General features: G+C 28.3%; 1 protein-coding gene across 2 annotated transcripts in view; it reads left to right on the top strand.

The window, feature by feature from the left end:
- Nucleotides 1-1,455, top strand: part of LOC106788289 (prominin-1-A) — a 29,637-nt gene that overhangs the window by 7,874 nt on the left and 20,308 nt on the right. For both annotated transcript variants that reach the window (XM_014751431.1, XM_014751432.1), the window contains one exon: nt 1,138-1,325. In XM_014751431.1, the coding sequence (XP_014606917.1) occupies nt 1,138-1,325 (188 nt within the window). The remainder of the gene's footprint in view (nt 1-1,137; nt 1,326-1,455) is intronic.

The raw sequence follows: 1,455 nt of genomic DNA, 5'->3' as shown, positions 1-1,455 counted from the left end.
TGGCAAAGTAGGAAAAAAATTGCAGCATCGCATTCTTTGCTATTTTATGAACGTTTTCAGATTGATTTATAACTCAAATATGTATTCTACGTGTAGATAAAAGAGTGCACTTTAATTTAATCTAAGTTTTATTAAAATTTATTTGCTAAAAGTATGAAAAATATTTACCGAAACTTTGCAAAGAAATTGCAAAGATGTACATTTTACAGCATTGCATTCTCTTACATTTCCTGAACTTTACATGCTAATTTTACAACTCGATATGGTATTCTACGCGTAGACAAAAGAGTGTACTTTAATTTAATATGAGTTTCATTAAAATCTATTCACTTTTAGTATAAAAAATATTTACCAAAAGTTTTTAAAGAAATTGCTAAGGTGCACAATTTTCAGCATTGCATTCTCTGACTCTTTATGAACCTTTGCAGATTGATTTATACCACGAAAAGGTACTCTACGTGTAGCTAAAAGTGTGCCCTTTAATTTAATATAAAAATCATTAAAATCCGTTGGCTAAAAGTATAAAAAATATTTACTAAAATTTTTCAAAGAAATTGCAGAGATGCACAATTTACAGTATTACAATCTCTGACATTTTTTGAACCTTTGCAGATCAATTTATAACTCGATATGGTATTCTACGTGTAGATAAAAGTGTGCTTTTTAATTTAAAATAAGTGTCATTAAAATCTATTTACTTTAAATATAAAAAATATTTATCAAAACTTTTCAAAGAAATTGCAAAGATGCACAATTTACTGCATTGCATTGCATTGCATTCTCTGACATTTCTTAATGAACGTTTGCAAATCGATTTATTATTAAAAGAAATATTTTACACGTAGAATTTTGTTTAAATAGAGGAAGTGTATATGTTAACTCTTGATAGAAAAGTTTTCAATTTAACCAAGTTTTCTCCGAGAACATTCAATTTTGTACTTACGAAAGAAACTACGAACTACGAAAAAAAAACCATAAGAAAAATGAAAGAGAAAGAGAGAGAGAGAGGGTGAAACAAAAGGGAATAAAGTAAGATAGAAAGAAGAAACAATTTACCTGTAGGAGACTCGTGTTATAGCAGATAGGCCCTTAACGATTTTCCATCGAACGATACAATCTTCGATACAATTTTCTTAGCTCGTGCATGGTCACCATGATGGTTTGCAACGAATACGCGAGAACTGGAATCGAGAAGATTCCCATAGTCGTGGAAACTGCATTACAGGATCTCGAAAACTATCATCAAGATACTGCAACACAACTGAGAAAATGTCTGACGAGAAGTCTCGATGTTACTAGCGAAGCCATACTTGCTGATTTAGATAGTAAGTATAATAGAAATATTTAATAATATTATATTATTTCTAATATATTTCTTTAACTATTATTTATTTAATTGATTTAGATAGTAAGTATAATAGAAATATTTAATAATATTATATTATTTCTAATATA

This window comes from Polistes canadensis, unplaced genomic scaffold (genome assembly GCF_001313835.1).
Source record: "Polistes canadensis isolate GaletaPanama2010 unplaced genomic scaffold, ASM131383v1 scaffold_133, whole genome shotgun sequence".
In the NCBI taxonomy this organism is placed as follows: domain Eukaryota; kingdom Metazoa; phylum Arthropoda; class Insecta; order Hymenoptera; family Vespidae; genus Polistes; species Polistes canadensis.
This window is presented reverse-complemented; position numbering and strand designations above follow the sequence as displayed.